At 39.7% G+C, this 16990-nt stretch overlaps 1 protein-coding gene across 2 annotated transcripts in view; it reads right to left on the bottom strand.

The window, feature by feature from the left end:
- TRPM6 (transient receptor potential cation channel subfamily M member 6) overlaps positions 1-16990 on the bottom strand; it is a 115844-nt gene that overhangs the window by 78193 nt on the left and 20661 nt on the right. For both annotated transcript variants that reach the window (XM_043547501.1, XM_043547502.1), the window contains 4 exons: positions 10737-10950; positions 8275-8399; positions 4931-5102; positions 3254-3428 (listed from right to left, as the gene is read on the bottom strand). In XM_043547501.1, the coding sequence (XP_043403436.1) occupies positions 3254-3428; positions 4931-5102; positions 8275-8399; positions 10737-10902 (638 nt within the window). In that variant the 5' untranslated portion in view covers positions 10903-10950. The remainder of the gene's footprint in view (positions 1-3253; positions 3429-4930; positions 5103-8274; positions 8400-10736; positions 10951-16990) is intronic.

The following is a 16990-nucleotide window of genomic DNA, read 5'->3' as shown; positions in this document are numbered from 1 at the left end:
GGGTTGCATCAGTGTCCTAACATTGGCCCGAAGGCCTCTCACTAACCACAAATATAACTCTCGCCCAAGGAAGACTACAGGTTTCTAGCAACCAGAAGTCTTAGGTCTAGGATTAGAGTTGGGGTTGCCAGAGGGACCTGGACTAGGGTTACGGTCAGTGACCTAACACTGGCCTCCACTAACCACAAATATTGCTCTAGCCCAAGGAAGGCTACAGACTCAAATCACAACCCTAGGCTAGAAAGGACAACAGACACCAAACCTGACCCTGGAATGGTGAGGACTACAGGATCCAACTATAACCCTAGACCAGTGAGACATACAGGACCCAAATCTAGACTGAGTACAGCAAGCCATACAGGACCCAATCCTAATGCTACCCTGGACATACCTCCAATTCCAACCCCTAGCTGGGGGAGGCCACTGACTTCCAACTCAAACCCAAGACAAGAAGAATTATGGCCTCCAATCCTAATGCTATTCCAAGGAGGCCTAAGCCTGACAGACCTAACTGTGCATGGGGATACTTCCAGACCATAATACTAGCTTAGACAGAACTATGGGGCCAATGCTAACGCTAGCATGGGGAGTGTGCTACAGCCTTCAACCCTAACCCTACCTCTAGCCTAGTCTCAACCATAACAATATCTCTGAGACATAATGATACAAACTCTAAATCTAGAAAAAGGATGCTGACTGGTCCAAACAAAATTATAACTGAAGAAGCCTATAGGCCCAAACATTAACATTAACCCAGTGACACCTAGGATCACAAACTCCAACTATAGACTGGACAGAGCTATGGGCCCAAGCATTAATACTGGCCCACAGATGCCTAGGGGTCCCAACACTAACCCTAACCCTAACCTACGGACATCTATGGTCTCCAACTCTATCCCTCACCCAGACAGGCCTCCATACCACAACCTTAACCCATGCTTGCAAAAGCCTGCAAGCCCCAACCTAATTAGCTAATGCGAAGCCAGTTTTTAAAAAGGGCTCCTGGCAACTACAGGCCAGTAAGCCTCACTTCAGTACTGGGCAAATTGGTTGAAACTATCATAAAGGACAAAATTGTCCGATACATAGATGAACATAATTTGTTGGGAAATAGTCAACATGGTTTTTGTAAAGAGAAATTGTGCCTCACCAATCTACTAGAATTCTTTAAGGGGATCAACAAGCATGTGGACAAAGGAGATCCAGTGGATATAGTGTATTTAGATTTTCAGAAAGCCTTTGACAAGGTCCCTCACCAAAGGCTCTTAAGCAAAATAAGCAGTCATGGGATAAGAGGGAAGGTTCTCTCATGGATTGGTAAGTGGTTAAAAGATAGGAAACAAAGGGTAGGAATAAATGGTCAGTTTTCAGAATGGAGAGAGGTAAATAGTAGCATCCCCCAGGGATCTGTATTGGGCCCAGTCCTATTTAACAGATTCATAAACGATCTGGAAAAAGGGGTAAACAGTAAGGTGGCAAAATTTGCAGATGATACAAAACTAGTTAAAGCAGACTGCGAAGAGTTACAAAGGGATCTCACAAAACTGGGTGACTGGGCAACAAAATGGCAGATGAAATTTAATGCAGATAAATGCAAAGTAATGCACATTGGAAAACATAATCCTAACTATAAATATATAATGATGGGGTCTAAATTAGCTGTTACCACTCCAGAAAGAGATCTTGGAGTCATTGTGGATCGTTCTCTCAAATCATCCACTCAATGTGCAGTGGCAGTCAAAACAGCGAACAGAATGTTGGGAATCATCAAGAAAGGGATAGATAATAAGACAGAAAATATCATATTGCCTCTATATAAATCCATGGTAAGCCCACACCTTGAATACTGCATGCAGATATGGTCGCCCCCATCTCAAAAAAGATATATTGGAATTGGAAAAGATTCAGAAAAGGGGAACAAAAATGATTAGGGATATGGAACGGCTTCCGTATGAGGAGAGATTAATAAGACTGGGACTTTTCAGCTTGGAAAAGAGGTGACTAAGGAGGACGATATGATAGAGGTCTATAAAATCATGAGTGGTATAGAGGAAGTAAATAAGGAAGTGTTATTTACTCCTTCTCATAACACAAGAACTAGGGGTCACCAAATGAAATTAATAGGCAGCAGGTTTAAAACAAACAAAAGCAAGTATTTCTTCACACAACGCACACTCAACCTGTGGAACTCCTTGCCAGAGGATGTTGTGAAGGCCAAGACTATAACAGGGTTCAAAACGGAGCTAGATAGATTCAAGGAAGATAGGTCCATCAATGGCTATTAGCCAGGATAGTCAGGGATGGGGTGACAGGGCATGGATCACTTGATAATAACATGTCCGTTCATTCCCTTGGGGCACCTGCCATTGGCCACTGTCAGAGGACAGAACACTGGGCTTGATGGACCTCTGGTCTGACCCAGTATGGCCATTCTTATGTTCTTAACCCTAACCTTGGAAAACCTCTGGCCTCCAACCCTAGCCCTAGACCATTGCAGTCATAGGTCTCCAACCTAAACCTTGGCCAGGGAAGAGTATGGGCCCAAACCCTATTCATAGCACATGGAGACCTATACATTCAAACACTAACTCCAGAATAAGGAGACCTTCAACTCTAACCCTGGCCCAGCAAGGACTACACATAGGAATGTGAAGAACCCCAGGAGGAGCAGATGTGAGGCTGGGGGAGCTGAACTGGCATGGGGTGAACTAAGAGGCTAGGGGATGGGGAATGAATTTATGGGGACTGGGTGGGCTGACCTACTGGGGGTTGGGATTGTGGGGGGACAGAATTAATTGCTGGACAGAGGACAAGCAGATTTGTAAATAAGAGCTCCTTCAGCAGCAGCCGAAAATCACCTTGCCCAATATATTTAGGATGGTGGGTAACACTAATTGTCTCAAATAAAACACACGCTGATGATGTGCAAGAGGATTCCAAAAATTAAAAAATGGATCACCAAAAAATTAAATTTTATATATTAACTATTTAACAATAATCTCATTATTTTTGTGCGAATCTTGCTATTTTTTATCACAAGGGAAATTCCATCCGAGAGGTTAAGTCTAGGGAAAGGTCACAGGGGCTGGAGAGGTTGTCATCAGGGGTGATATCAGAACTCTGCAGTTCCTGGCAAAGACTACTTCACTACAGTTCTCACAATTGTCTTTGATTTGGAAATAGGCATTTTCACTACCACCACACAATAATTAAATTAAAAAAAAAGAAAGTGTTGCAGCCTGCAGCTACTCACCCTGTATCTACTGTGTGTTTATGAATAAAAGCCAGAAGATCTGCAGCTCGGCCAGTGCCCTCGCAGACCACCACAGGGACAGCAGGAGTATCCCTCACATACTCCCAAACCCTTAGGATCACGTTTGGGCCTCCTTCCACCACTAGCCCAACCACTGGTACACCTTGGCCCATTCCTGTTTCAAACCACACACAACCGTTACTAACAGCAAAGTTATCCCTCCCACAGTACACATCATAAACATAGGTTTGTCAACTTGTACCCACAAAAAATATCTCATAGAAATCATGAGAGAGATGTCTTAATTGATAAAAACAAAACAATGCCTTTATTTCTCCCACCTTGTGTCAGGCATTTCAAGGCTGTCTCAAGGGAACTCTGCCATTAAAACAAAAGATTATTGAGAAACTGTGCACAAGATTATAAGCAGGCCTGGGCATGGACTCATGAGGAAGGAAATGGGGCACAAGAAGCCTTCCCTTCCCTTGCATGGCCGCAATAGCAGTTCTTGTGAGTTTTGCTTGCAAAATTTTTGCATGCATAGAAAAAGTGACTACGCATATAAATATTTGCACACACTCATGAGCAACCGGGTGCTTTTTTAAAAAAATTGTCTATATGTTATGTATTCTTGGGAGAGGTGATTTTAATAATTTGAAATAGCTGGTAGTTGGGTAATGGTACAGTAAACAAAAATGGACATAGCAAATGAAAACCTAATACACAATAATTAAGAATTCTATTTTTTTATATCTAAAACTGAACAGGAAACAAAAACATGAATGGATTCAAGAGATTCTTGGATACGTTTCTGTGCTTATAAGAGGTGAGTAGGTAAAAGGAAGCAAGGACTTAGCAATTACAATTGACCTAATGGTGTTTCTTTCTAACATACCTTCTGATTTGCTCATTAGACCAGTATCAAGCTTTCCATAAATCACCGATGATGGTCTTACTACATGAAAATAAGTACTTTACACAGGCTACAAATACCTATTTGATGGTGTCTTTAACTTAGACATAACTGAGGTATTAAATGTGCAAACAATTCCACAGTGGAAATGAAAGTTGTGAAACTTGCCTTTCGCTTATTTCACAGACACAAAAGATTGATTGGACATTTTTTCAATTCCTCTTTTGCAACTAGTTATTGCACTGTTTGCCAACAACAAAAATGACAGTTGTGCAATGCAAAAGAATTGCACAGTGAGATTGCAAAACGTGAATTTCACTGTATTTGACATTTTTTTCTCTTTATAAATGTCTGGTAAATATTTGAGAAAAAATTATCAGTGCTGTCATAAAGAGTTATGAAACAGAAGCCATGCTCTACTCTGGCTTTCTAGAACTCCAGGTCAACATTTTCAATTTTTGGGTGCCCAGTTTGACAGACTTTAAATGGGTCTGATTTTCAGTGTGTAATATCAGAGTCATCACAGAGGTCCCAAACTAGGAAATCAAAAACACCCAAAGTCATTAGTGATTTTTGAAAAAAAACTGTTCCTTTCCTTCCCCCCCTCCCCCTTTGAGTATTTATGGCTTGATCCTTCAAGATGCTGAGCCATCCTCATTCCCAGTGAAATCCATGGAAGTAGAAGACACCCAGCATATCACAGGAAGTCCTCAGCATCTTAAAAATCTTTTAACCTGTGATAAATTTGACATCACAATACTCACCGGTGTGTATTTTCTGAAGGTTTAAGTATTTCTCAAGATTCCTCCTGAGCTTCATCTCATTGCCATATTTTCCCACTGTCCCATCATCTGCCAGTACGAAATGGGAGTGCGTGCTGTTGAGGGTGCTCAGCTTGCTAAGAGGATTGCTGAGAGTCTGATATAGGCGAACCACCTGAGAAAATCAAAAGGAGGCTGAAGTAATGTCACCTGGCACATGACCTAACTTTTATATACTTCATTGTTACATGATAAACTTGTAAAAGTTTCTACCACACCTAGGGGAAAATTCTCCACATCATTCTATGGGAGCCTACAACTGGTCTATCCTCTCACCATTCATGGCACTCCAGTGGAAAGTACACTGGAATCAAGATCTGGAAAATAACAATGTCCAAAATTATTTTTTCTGTGTACTGCTGCTTGGCCTCACTGTGTGGACCAGACTGTGGTATGCTTACTCACACTGAATAGTACCTTACTCCATGTCAAGTCCCGTTGAAGTCAATTTGAGGATTAAAAAACTACCAAATGTGAGTAAAAGTATTACTGTCTGGCCCTATATTGTGAAAGACAACTATGCCATTTTAGTATTATTTTAGAGAATATATACATGATCCCAGATTATTTATTCATTTATGGCCATTTTTACATTCTGAATTCTAGATGAATGGAAATCTTTAAAAAATAGTAAACCTTCAAGTCTGTGTAATATATAGTCAATGGAAGATATCATTATTATGGAGTCACTGATTACTACCCCCTAGTTCAAGTTTTCAGAATTTTCAGCTTATTTTGTAAAAAATCTTAATAAAATGGTAAACACAAAACTTACAAAGTAAAGTTTGAACACTATTTGAATTTTTCATGGTGTTTTGATGAAAATTGGCTTCACACAGAAAAAATAATAGTTCCAAAATAGTTCCTTTCTTAAAATATTTTATGGGATTATCTCACTTTTTTGGGATCCCTTTGCAAAAAAACCTATAGCACTCTGTGCTTTGCACCACATATTGCTCTTCATCTGCTGATTAATAAAATATCAGTTATGAACCCTGTCCTAGAAGGCAACCTAATATGAGCTGCGACCTCATTTTACAAATAAGTTAATAGAGAAGTTATACAATGATACTTCGGAAATAGAACCCAGGGCTCTAACATGTCAGCGCATATCTTATCTAGTCAGCCACACTGCCCTTCACGATGAATGTGCTTTGAATATCCTATCTAATCACAAAATCATACTCTTAGCCCAGAGCCAGAGCTATAGCCCAGCATTCCTGGTATCCAGCTATCTAGCAAACAGTTGTGTAACCCACAGAAAAAGTTTGTGCCAAATCTACCTCTAGCAGCTGAGCCTTAAGTAGACACGAGCAATTACTATTGTACATCAAGTGATAGAGATTTAAACTGAGGGACAAGGGTTCAAACCCTGCTGTCCCCTCTCTGAGATGTTGTTATGGATATCCACATATAACAGATTTTGTTTTTAGAGTTTTGTTTTAAAAAAGAACTAGTTTATTTAAGTCACACAATGAGAAAATATCCTATAACACATATTTGTAATTAAGGACTACTACAATTTGTAAATTATAGTGTTACACACCAAAATACAGGTGTTTTATATTTCAGCCATTTGCATCTCCCCCTTCTCTCTTTGACCCTAGGGGCCAACCCACTGAGGTACACCAACCCTCTACAAAAAAAAAAAAAAAACCTAGGAAATGAACACAAAAACTTCTCTTCGGGTAGGTCTATACTACCCGCTGGATCGGCGGGCAGCTCAGTGATACCTTGCTCTCTAGCACAAAATCTTAATGGTAACCTCAGCAATGTTAAGGCATTATTAATTATTAGTAGTATTATTATTGTCATTTGTATTACCATAGCACTTAGGAGGCCTAATCATGCTCAAAAGTGCACGTTTGATGAAGCTGGCATATATATTTTTTTTCGTATCTGTTGGAAATGGAAGTGAAAGCCTTATGGAGTGCAGGAGTGAGTTATTGACAGTGTTGCAGACAATATGAAAGCAGCAAGAAATGCAGGAGAATTTTCCCTTAACTTGTTATTTCCATACTTTTTAGGTTTTGAGTTGGTGGGGCATTCCAAGTCATCCTTAACTGTCATTAAACAAAGTTTTTATGGGTTTAATACTATTAGCGCTGGTTGGGAATTTGCTGTCAATATTTTTTTTAGGATTGTCATAAATATAAAGAGAAGGCTAACCACCTTTAAATCCCTCCTGGCCAGAGAAAAAACCCTTTCACCTGTAACGGGTTAAGAAGCTAAAGATAACCTTGCTGGCACCTGACCAAAAGAACCAATAAGGAGACAAGATACTTTCAAAGCTGAAAGGGGGGGGGAAGCAAAGGGTTCTCTCTGTCTGTGTATTGCTTTTGCCGGGATCAGAGCAGGAATGCAGGTCAGAACTCCTGTAAAGAATTAATAAGCAATCTAGTTAGATATGCGTTAGAGTCTGTTTTGTTTAAATGTCTGATAAAATAAGTTGTGCTGAATGGAATGTATATTCCTGTATTAGTGTCTTTTTGTAACTTAAGGTTTTGCCTAGAGGGATTCTCTATGTTTTGAATCTGATTACCCTGTAAGGTATTTACCATCCTGATTTTACACAGGTGATTCTTTTACTTTTTCTTTGATTAAAATTCTTCCTTTAAGAACCTGATTGCTTTTTCCTTGTTCTTAAGATCCAACAGTTTGGGTCTGTGTTCACCTATGCAAATTGGTGAGGATTTTTATCAAGCCTTCCCCAGGAAAGGGGGTGTAGGGCTTGGGGAGATTTTGGGGGGAAAGACATTTCCAAGTGGGCTCTTTCCTGGTTATATTTGTTAGATGCTTAGTGGTGGCAGCAATAAAGTCCAGGGACAAAAGGTAAAATAGTTCGTACCTTGGGGAAGTTTTAACCTAAGCTGGTAAAAATAAGCTTAGGGGGTTTTCATGCAGGTCCCCACATCTGTACCCTAGAGTTCAGAGTGGAGAAGGAACCTTGACAAGGATAAAATGTATTTTTTACAAAACTGAAATTTTCCACAGGAAAAAAGTAAATTTTTCCTAATATTTTCAATTTTTCCATTTGAAAAAATTGAAACAAACATTTCATTTCAGGTCTACACTTGACTGAGCTACTATAGTGCCTTATGGGCACCTGTAATGTGAGTGCTTTATGCCTTTATTCCCCCCATGGGCTGGACTACATCTTTCATGATGCATGGCAGTTTCCCATCTGGCCAACAAAAATTAAGATACAATACAGTGGAAACCAACAAGTGGATAAGAAAGCTGGCAGACTCTTGTACAATTGACTGAACAAAAAGTTAATTACTCACATCTTTTCCAATCAGGTCCCTCTGGTTCTCAATGATACCCCAAGGAGGGATTCCAATGGCACAGACCTTTCTCAAATATTGAGAGGCATGAGCTTTCAGTGCATCCCCCACATGCCTGGACACTCCTAAATAGATAATCATCATTATTATTATTCTACATTTGAATTCCTGCTACAGAACTGTGATCAACACTTCCAAAGTTGCTTCCATCATCTATTTTACTCTGTAGTTATTTTTAATGTAAGTGTAATTATAATTATACTATTGTTATACTTCATATAGATTACAGCAGTGGTTCTCAAACTTGTGTACTGGTGACCCCTTTCACATAGCAACCCTCTGAGTGCAACCTCCCTCATAAATTTAAAAAAACACTTTTTTGTATATTTAACACCATTATAAATGCTGGAGGCAAAGCGGGGTTTGGGTTGGAGGCTGACAGATCACGACCCCCGCCCATGTAATAACCTTGCGACCCCTGATGGGTCCCGACCCCCAGTTTGAGAACCCCTGGATTATAGGAAAAGTGAGGGTTTAATTAATGGACACAATAATATAGTGCCCCATTCTTCCAGACTTGCTCATGCTTAACATTACACGTGTGTGTAACCAATGGGACTATTCACATGCATAATGTTAAGCGTAAGTGTTTTCAGAAATAAGGTCAAAATGGATCTCTTCTTTAGGACTTACTTTTTAAAGTATTGAATCTAATTTTTATTTTTAACCATTTAAATAACTTTGAATGGATATCAAAGTTGATGTGTCCCAATTTTTGAGAACTTTTTTCAAAATTAACTAATTGTTTTTGAATATTTTCACCCAGAAGAAACCTGTTATTTTATAAAAGTCCTACATAACAAATCAGCAGCCTCACACTCAGGAGAAACTCTACACTTAATAAAATAACTTGAGTAAAAAAACAAAAAAAAATGGATAAGGAAACATTTCACTTTCAAATTTTCAAGCAGTTATGACAACTAACAGCAATTAAAAATGATTTTAATATTATAAAAAAATACCTTGACTGTGACCTTTTCTGATTTTTGAATTATAGAATAGCTAAGAAAACTAATGCATCTTTCTTTCCCTTGTCTATTATCCCCTTTCAACCTCTTCTAATACACACTGAAACAGTAATTTCAAAACTGAAAGTTCCTCAGCCCACAGTATGATGAATGCCAGCCAGTGATTCAAGACCTGATCCTGATCAATAGTGAGCACGCACACTTAGAACTGGAAAATTGCTATAAAAATGGTATGAGAGTATAAACATCACCAATTCACTTTGTTAGTATTCCCAACCCTCCTTTGGTTTATTCCAAACAGAGATTTAATGTGGTTTAAGTAATCCACTTCAAATTCACTTCTTTAGTTAATATGGATTAATTTCCCTGAATGTCCCTGTGCAGACAAGTCCTTAGTCAAAAGGCCTGACCCTCAACTGGTGTAAATCAGCATTGCTACACTGATTTTCAGAAAGCTATACTGATTTACACTAACTCAGGGGTTCTCAAACTGGGGTTTGGGACCCCTCAGGGGGTCATGAGAAGATCTGGCCCATTGTGAATAGTTTGCAAATAACTCATTGTCTGAAATGTGTGTGTTTACAAAGCGTTTCAACAATTCTGAGAAAGCTAATCTGTTAGAAAAAAAGTCTGTTTGCAGAGCCGTTACAGATAACAGAAAAATGATTAAATTAATCTAATAATTTATATGTTATGAACAATTACTCTAGAGTTCAGTGATATGGCAAAGTCCCTCCCGTAAATTTTATAATCTAATTATTATCGCCATTTCCATTATGGGATATTGCACTATAGCAGGGTAGCATAGGTCATTGCGAGCTTCCCCTAGATCAGCATGTTCCCTAAGTGAGATGACTACACTGAATACAACTAAAGAAACAAGATTATTTCAGCATTTGAGGAATGTAAAGAGTGACTCTTCAGGGAGTTTCAGTGCATTCACAGGTTAGTTAACAGAGCACCGTAATTTAAAATGCTCACAATTATAAACCTGAATGAAATCTAAATAAATGAAATTTTGTTTAAAACAAACACTTGACCAAAATAGCTAGCAGTTGATACAGTATTAGGGCTCTAACCATTTTACTAAAATAGATCAAAATCTATTCTAAGTCAAGCACTCCAGCCAACTCCAATTGATCTGCAGTTTGCTTCTTATTTCATGCATAACACGATCAGGTCTTTTTTCACAGAAAGTATTAAGAATGCTGGTCAAAACTGGAGCAGCCTGATGACACACCCATGTCTACTATACCCTCAAAATATCTATTTTCTTTTATTTTTATTTCCAAATTATAGTTTCTCATTTTGTGTTATAAGTAACCCCAAATTACTGCATTACATCAATACATTGTATCACCCCTCAAGTTTGTACGTCTGAGAAAAACAAAGAGCAAGTATTAGATGAAAAGCCAGATAGATAAAAAGAATTACCACTGTTGATGCCTTCTGTTATTATCCATGCTCCTGTAGTCTCAGCCGCTTTGACCAACCCTTTGCTGAAAACCTGTTTGACCTTAGATGGAAGCTTGAAGTTTTGGATGCCTCCATGAACAGAGATCACTAGCTTTGGCAGCTCCATCTGCCATTCTTTCAGCATCAGATGTAATAGCTGGTCCAGGTTGGTGTCATAAGAGGTTCTAATATACTGGAAGAAACACACTCGTGTACATTGCATGTTTCTTAAATAACCAAAACTAGACATGGTGGCACCTTAGAAAGTACTCAGTTCTAAAGTCTTCAAGACCTTGTTGTGAAAGTTCTAATGTTTCACAAACAAAGGGACTTTAAAAAAATGAGACCTACTGAGAATAGCATAAAAGTGTCCAAGTCATTGAGACATACATATAGCCATATAAATCTCCCTAGTTTGCAAGGTCTTAGTGATGTTCCATAGCTGTGCTTGTGGTAAGGAAAAAAAGAATGCAAATGGGGTTCTAATACTGAAATATCAAACTTCAGTGAACTCATAACAAGAAATATATCCACACCTCACCTAAAAATTTCCCTCCTTGGAATAATGATGTCCACAAACCTATGACATTGGATCTTTGCTCTATGCAGCCTTGGTGCGGACAAAACCTGTCAATCAGAGGCAGGGGAGGTGTGGCTCCACCTATGAGACACTGCCATTTGAGACACTTCCATAGCCTATAAGAATTAATCACAAATCAGTAAAAAAAAATTTTTAAAAAAGCATTAAACTAAAAAGAACAATACTCCTGCAGATCAAGGAATTCAATAAATAACGTTGAGTGCCAGTTAATAATCCCAAATCTTTTCCCAGTTAACATCCCACTCAGGATGTGTTGGATCTGTGGACCTCATTACTCCAACAAAGGAAATTTTCAGGTAAGGCGCAGATAAATTTCTCTATTCTTATTTGTAATGAGGTCCTCAAATCCATGACATTGCAATTTTCATAGCTGTATCCATTTGAGGGAGGGGATGGGGCGAACCTCTATATACAGTTATGTATAGATGTAAAAGGGATAACCCTTTCCTAATAATTACTGGGATACTACAGCAAGGAGCACCTGACCACCAAAGGCAGCATCAAATCATGACTGATGTCCAGCTTGTAGAATTTGAAGGTAGTATGGACAGATGACCAAGTGGCTGCTTTACCGATTTCTTTGTAGGAGGTGTAAGGTCTTCTGGCCCATGAAGTGACTGCAGTTCTGGAGGACCAAGTTCTGATATTGGAAAATGGAGTTATGCTTTCTCACTTCTATGCTGCTGAGATACCATTTCCAGGTGGCTCAATTACTGAAGATTTCAAAGCCTTCTTTCCCTTTGACACCAGATAACAAAGCATAAAAAGCATTTCTCTCTGTGATCTGAACTGTGCAGTGAATATATCCTTTGAGAGCTCTGCAGACATCCAAAGTATGCCACAATTTGTCTTTGGGGGTCAACAGAGGTGGGCAGAAGGGTGGAAGAGCAATATCCTGTGCTTTATGGAGTCTGGAGTTAATCTTTAGTATTAAGACAAGGTCAGATTTATGGAAGGTGGAATATTGAGGTTCCAGAAAAAGAGCACCCTACTCTGACACCCTGTGAACAGACATAATTACAATAAAAAGGCCACTTCAATGGTTAGGAATTAATTATACACCTTCATGAGTGGTTCAAATGGAGGGCCCTTAATGGCACTGAGAACCAGGTAAGACGTCATAAAAGAACTTTGTGCAACTGAGAAGGAAGTAGAAGAAAATGTTGCTCTCATAAGAAAAATGCTGGACATCTGGGTAAGATGAAATTTACTTCTTGTCTGCTGCATTAAGGATGCTAGACAAAGCAGCAACTTGATCTCTGTGAGTCTAAACTGCCAGGCCTAGCTTGAGTCCATCTCAAAGAAATTCAAGAATCTGTAGTATTGATGCAAATGTGAGGAGTGAACTCCTTGTCCTGGTACCAATGGATAATCCTCAACCAGGCCACTGAATACACTGAGTTAGTCAACTTATCTCTGGAAGCTAAAAGTGTGACTATTACTTCTTCTAAGATTTTGGCTCAAGAGGCTCCATTCAAGAACCAGGCACCTAGGTTCAGACTTTCTGGATTCTGATGCATAACCAGACTTTGTAATATCATATCCCCTCTAGGTGGAAAGGGCATGGGAGGTATTTGTACTATGTTAAGGTGGTCAGAGAATCAAGATCTCCTTGGCCAGAATGCAGCTGTGACAACTAGGGGCCAGACATCCCAAGTGGAGAACTAAAGGTTTATACCCCAAAAATGAGCAGTTAAAGCAACTGATTACATACTGTATTATTGTACTATCAAGTAAGGTCTTTTATGAAAACTGGTAATGTTCTGAACTTGATCGCCATTATGAGATATGTATACAGACTGAAATTATGAATCTGTGTATTTGTGTATATGGAAAACTGTACTCATAATCTGCACTACAACTCCAACTACACCTCCCAGCCGGGCAGTGAACAATCAAGCACGGAGGGGTGGCCCTCACAAGCTGGGTGTTTACATGAAACCAGATTTAAGTAACAGTCCAGCCCAGGAAAAGACAATGATGGACCATTAGAGTTAATGTATGCAGTGTTGTTGTAACTGTGTTGGTCCCAGGGTATTTTAGAGAGACAAAGTGGGTGTGGAAGTATCTTTTACTGGACCATCTTCCGTTGATCAGAGAGACAAAACTTTTGAGCTTATGCAAATCTCCACACCTGAAGTAGAGCTCTGTGTAAGCTCAAAAACTTGTCTCTTTCACCAACAGAAGTTGGTCCAATAAAAGATATTACCTCACCCACCTTGTCTCTCTGTTAGAGTTAATGGAAAACATTGAGACATCCCCCCAAGCTATCAAAGTCAAGAAGTAGTTTCCCTCCTCTGAATAACCATGAGTATCATGGGCCAAAAGGGGGAAATAGAAAAGAAAAAGCCTTTTAAAAACAGCTTGCAACTGATGTTTTTTTATTCAGAACCCGAGGAACAGTCTCGAGGTGGGTGACTGTCCATGAATGCTGGATCCATGAATGTGATAGCTAGGGTGTATGCTGGGAAACTGTGTAAAGGCATCAGGGTATTTTTATTAGATAAGGGATTTTATTGATGTGAAAGTGTAAAGGCTGAGATTGTGTCTTTATGTTTCTGTGTAACTTGTATATGTTTGCTTTTGCTTTACTATTTCATCTTTGAATCTGTGATTTTTCTATTAAATAAACATTTTGATTATTTTCATACCAAGCAGGTATCTGGTCTGCAAACTGTATTACTGACTATTGATCTCTGACCCAACCTTGGAGGGTTTATAGTTTAGGGTAAAATTTAACATATCTGCTTAAGCATGCTTATAGAAAGAATAATGGAAGTTCTTGAAACTGTAATAGCAACTAGAAGAATGTAGTTATGAAAAATACACTTGGCTATAGGTCTTAAACATTAAGTATTAAGGGCTTAGAATGAAGCCCATTAGAAGCTGGCAGTTGGCATAAGCCAGCATGAGTAGTATGTGCTTGACCAAAGGTTATGAAATGATACTTGCTTGACCTATGGTTATAAAATTTAGCAATATTTATTTTGTGATCATTTAGTAATGTATTGTGTGATAAGCAGGTAAACCACACATGAACACATGGTATCCTCTTAGGGTACTTTTGTAATATAGTAACCATGGAGCTAACTGTGTGGACGTAGTGAAACTTCTGGGACATTAATTGATGCAAGTGAGGTATTAACGGTCAGCAGTTTAACTATAGTTAGCCAGAATACCACATATGGTTGGCTGGAACACCACACATGTGCAGGAATATGGACCTGGACACGTGTCAGATCTGGACCTGGTCATATGTGGGTGGAATAGGAAAAGGTATACAAATGATGTGGTTGTCAGACCTGTTGTTGGGACACCAGAACGATGACATGGGACAATGAGGTGGGAAGCCAGGCCCAGCACCTTTCTCTTGGGGTGATCTCCTTTTAAATTTCCTTCCATCTTTGTTTCTAATGGTCTCCATAAGGTGGTAAGTATGTGCAGTGTAAGACTGTAAGTATGAACAATGCAGGAAACTACGTTATTGTATTTATTCTTGTGTATATTAATTTATCTCTTATTTCAATTATATTTGTCTTTATTAACTAAAGCTCAAAGTTTGTGTGCATTTCACCAATTTCATCTTCTTAATTAACTCTAAGTAGCTGCCTGAGTTAGAGAACCTGTTATTTGTGACAGATGTACTTTGCACCCTAGCTCAATCCCAAGATACAATGTGGAATGTATATGCCAATGCAAGCTGGTAGCTGGAGGGCTGATTTTGGGGGTGATAAACCAGGGGGGAACAGTGCCAGTGTTTGGTAATTAAGAACTCAGGGAGATTGTATTTGGAGAGACTTGGGACTAGAAGAGCTGTTGGTGTCACCCTGCAAGTAGTAACTAGGCTGGTGAGAGCCCAGGTGAGAACTTATGCTTGTGGTCTGGCTATTGGTGTCAAGGATCTGAATGACAGCTTCACAGCACAAATTCTCCCACAAGGTAATAGGGAAGGCAGTGTCAGAGCCCCATACTGGTCTGAGAGCACCCCAAAACATCACAGTGGCTTCCAGAATTACCAGTGCTGCTTCTCTACTGATCTTCTGAAGCATCCTCGTGAGGAAAGGAAAGATAGGTAAGAGTGTCTTTTGGCCATTTTTGTGACCCCACAGCAAAAGAAGAGCACTGAACTTTGTGATTCAGGTGGGAGGCAAATAGATCCACTTCTGGGAGACCAAATTCTTTATCAATAGATGGAACACCACGGGGTGTAGTTCCCATTCTGAATGATCTAACTTTTGCCTGAGCCATCAGCTGTGACTTTCAACTTTTTATTGGATGTCAAGGGAGTAAGTTGACTGCAAATTCTCCTCTGCCCAAGTCATCAGGAGGAGTTTCTCTTTGAAGGACTATAAACCTTGTTCCCTTTTGTTTGTTGACATATGACATACCTGTGGTGTCATCTGTCATGATCAGCATGAGGTGGGCCCAGATATGGGAGCAGGGCCTTGATATCATATAGGATTGCCCGGAGCGCTAGCCAGTTTATGCTGTACTTGCTCTCTTGTTTGGACCAGATTCCTTGGACTGTCCTCAATCCTGTATGAGCGTCTCATCCCTCTGGGCTTGCATCTGTGGCAATAACTGTCCTGATTGATTCTCCTATAATAAAACCTGAGTTGAATCTGCTTGTAGTCATCCACCATTTGAATGACCTGAGAATCCTTCTGGCAAGAGATAACTTCACTGGGGATCAGAGGAAGCTCTGTAGCTTTGCCTGTCTTTCTGAAAATAAGGAACTTTGTAGAGGATAGCATCTGTGCCCACTCCAAAATGGGGAATACACAGAGAGTGAGTTAACTGATTCTCTCTCTAAACGAAAAGGAGTACTTGTGACACCTTAGAGACTATTGTTAGTCTCTAAGGTGTCACAAGTACTCCTTTTCTTTTTGCGAATACAGACTAACATGGCTGCTACTCTGAAACCTTTCTCTAAACAGTGAATCTACAGCATCCTGATCCCTTGGGAGGTGCAGTCTAAGACTGCTCTGCATGAGGTTTGTCTAAGGAGGTCACACAGTAAGAGTTAGATTTGGATTCCTTCATGTCTGAAAGCTACTACTAACCCTGCCAGCATTTCCATAAACATTTGCAATGCTGTTGCTAAACCAAAAGACAAGAACCTGTATTGACAGTGTTGTGCTCCTACAGCAAGTTTAGGAAGTATCTGAGAGACTGTCAAACTGTTGTCACTTCATGTTGTCAAGTGCTGAGGAATGTTGTTGCTATGGCAACACTGTCAAGCCTGCTAAGCTGTCACAGCAGCTAAGTGCTTCTGTTCTTGGAGCTCCGGTGTTACCAGCATGAGCAGAGAGCACAGCCTACTAATTCAGCAGACCTTGATGTTACTCAGAGACAGACCATGGGCACAGTTCAGTGACAAATGCACTCGGCAAAGTTTATTGCCCTCCAGGCACAGTCCTAAAGACTTACACAACTTGCTCAAGAACATTAACATGAGTGCCCCATGGCAAGGAGTGACTCAGTCAACAGTGGAAATCTCTGCTCTCCCTTCAACCAGACTACGGGTTAAAGCAAGGTATCCGGACATACCCCTTATGTGTTTCATGACATCTGTTTGTTACCTTCCCTTGTACCTTTTTAAATAGATTGAGAGGGGCCATCCATGTTAGCA

This window comes from Chelonia mydas, chromosome 5 (genome assembly GCF_015237465.2).
Source record: "Chelonia mydas isolate rCheMyd1 chromosome 5, rCheMyd1.pri.v2, whole genome shotgun sequence".
Taxonomy (NCBI): Eukaryota; Metazoa; Chordata; order Testudines; family Cheloniidae; genus Chelonia; species Chelonia mydas.
Note: the sequence above shows the minus strand (reverse complement) of the source record. Positions and strands in the feature narration are given on the sequence as shown.